General features: G+C 58.2%; 1 protein-coding gene across 1 annotated transcript in view; it reads right to left on the minus strand.

Annotated features, from left to right (window-relative positions):
* The window catches only part of LOC102498093 (lysine-specific demethylase PHF2), a gene marked incomplete at its 5' end in the record, with an annotated part of 19,603 nt that extends 18,318 nt beyond the window's left edge, over positions 1-1,285 (minus strand). The window contains one exon of the mRNA XM_027768082.1: positions 1,121-1,285. Coding sequence (XP_027623883.1) covers positions 1,121-1,285 — 165 coding nt within the window. The remainder of the gene's footprint in view (positions 1-1,120) is intronic.
* Between the last annotated feature and the right edge of the window lie 4 nt (positions 1,286-1,289).

The following is a 1,289-nucleotide window of genomic DNA, read 5'->3' on the forward strand; positions in this document are numbered from 1 at the left end:
CCCCCCACCCTATCATCCCTCTACCCCCTCATCCATCCATCTAGCCCCCTGTCCATCCATCCATCCATCCATCCGATCATCCCTCTACCCCCTTGTCCATCCATCCGCCCCCTCATCTATCCATCTAGCCCCTCATCCATCCATCCAGGCCCTTGTCTATCCATCTTCACCCTCGTCCATCCATCTATCCCTTCGTCCACCCATCTATCCCTTTGTCCATCCATCTAGCCCCTTGTCCATCCACCCCCCCATCCAGTCGTCCATCCACTTCCTTGTCCATCCATTTAGTCCTTTGTCCATCCATCCACGCATCCAACCATCCATTCACCCCCTCGTCCATCCACCCACTCATCCTTCCATCCATTTACCCCCTCATCCCTCCACTCACCCATCCATTCACCTATCCATCCCCTTACCTATCCACCCACCCATTCATTTATCTGTCCATCTACCCATCTAGTCATCCATCGTCCACCCATGCATATATGTATCCATGCTCACCCTGAGAAAAAGAACATGTGTGTGACCCACTGAAGCCCTAGGACACTGGCCCTGGGGGTTGTAAGCCCAGAAGTGAGTGACAGCCCCCTCTAAGCAGGAGCTCATACTCTGCAGTACTTGTTTTCAAAGACTGGTGTCTGAAGTCCAGACGCTCTAGTCACATGGGTCCTCAGGGTGCAGTCCGTCTCTCTCATGTCCACAGGGGCTCAGGCCACCAGGGCCACCCTTTCCCCACCCAGGCTCTGTCCCCTGCACAGGCATGGCCCTACTGTTTCTGCACAGACACCACATCCCTCTACAGGCCTGAGCCCACGAACAGTCTCTGTGGCCTGGCAACCCAACCTAGCCTAAGCTAGGTCATCCCTCCTAGAAGACCACTCCGTGCTCTCCACAGGGGTCCTGCTAGGTGGCACCCCTCCCCCAGCACACACACTGTGCTGCCTCCTGTGATGGGGTCTCCCAAGGTCATCGGCTGTGTAGCTCGTCAGCTGTAGGTCAGGAGCAGGCAGAACAGCCCCTGCAGGGCAGGCAGCACCACGGCAAGACCAGGACCAGAGCTGCAGCTGAGGGCACACTTCCCTGGGGACGGGACAGGCCACCTGGGCAGGGCGGCACCAACCTTGCCCTTCTTGGGCGGCTCCATCTTGGTCAGTGCCTCCTTGGTGTGGGCTTCGAGCAGATCCAGGTTGGGGATGGTGGGCGAGGCCGACTCCCGGCTCCTCTTCCCCTTCTTCTTGCCTCCATCCTTGAGCTTCAGTGTTTTGGGGGGTTTGGGGGGCTTGGGGGGC

The sequence above is a fragment of the Tupaia chinensis genome, unplaced genomic scaffold, assembly GCF_000334495.1.
Source record: "Tupaia chinensis unplaced genomic scaffold, TupChi_1.0 Scaffold145441_1, whole genome shotgun sequence".
NCBI classification, from domain to species: Eukaryota; Metazoa; Chordata; class Mammalia; order Scandentia; family Tupaiidae; genus Tupaia; species Tupaia belangeri.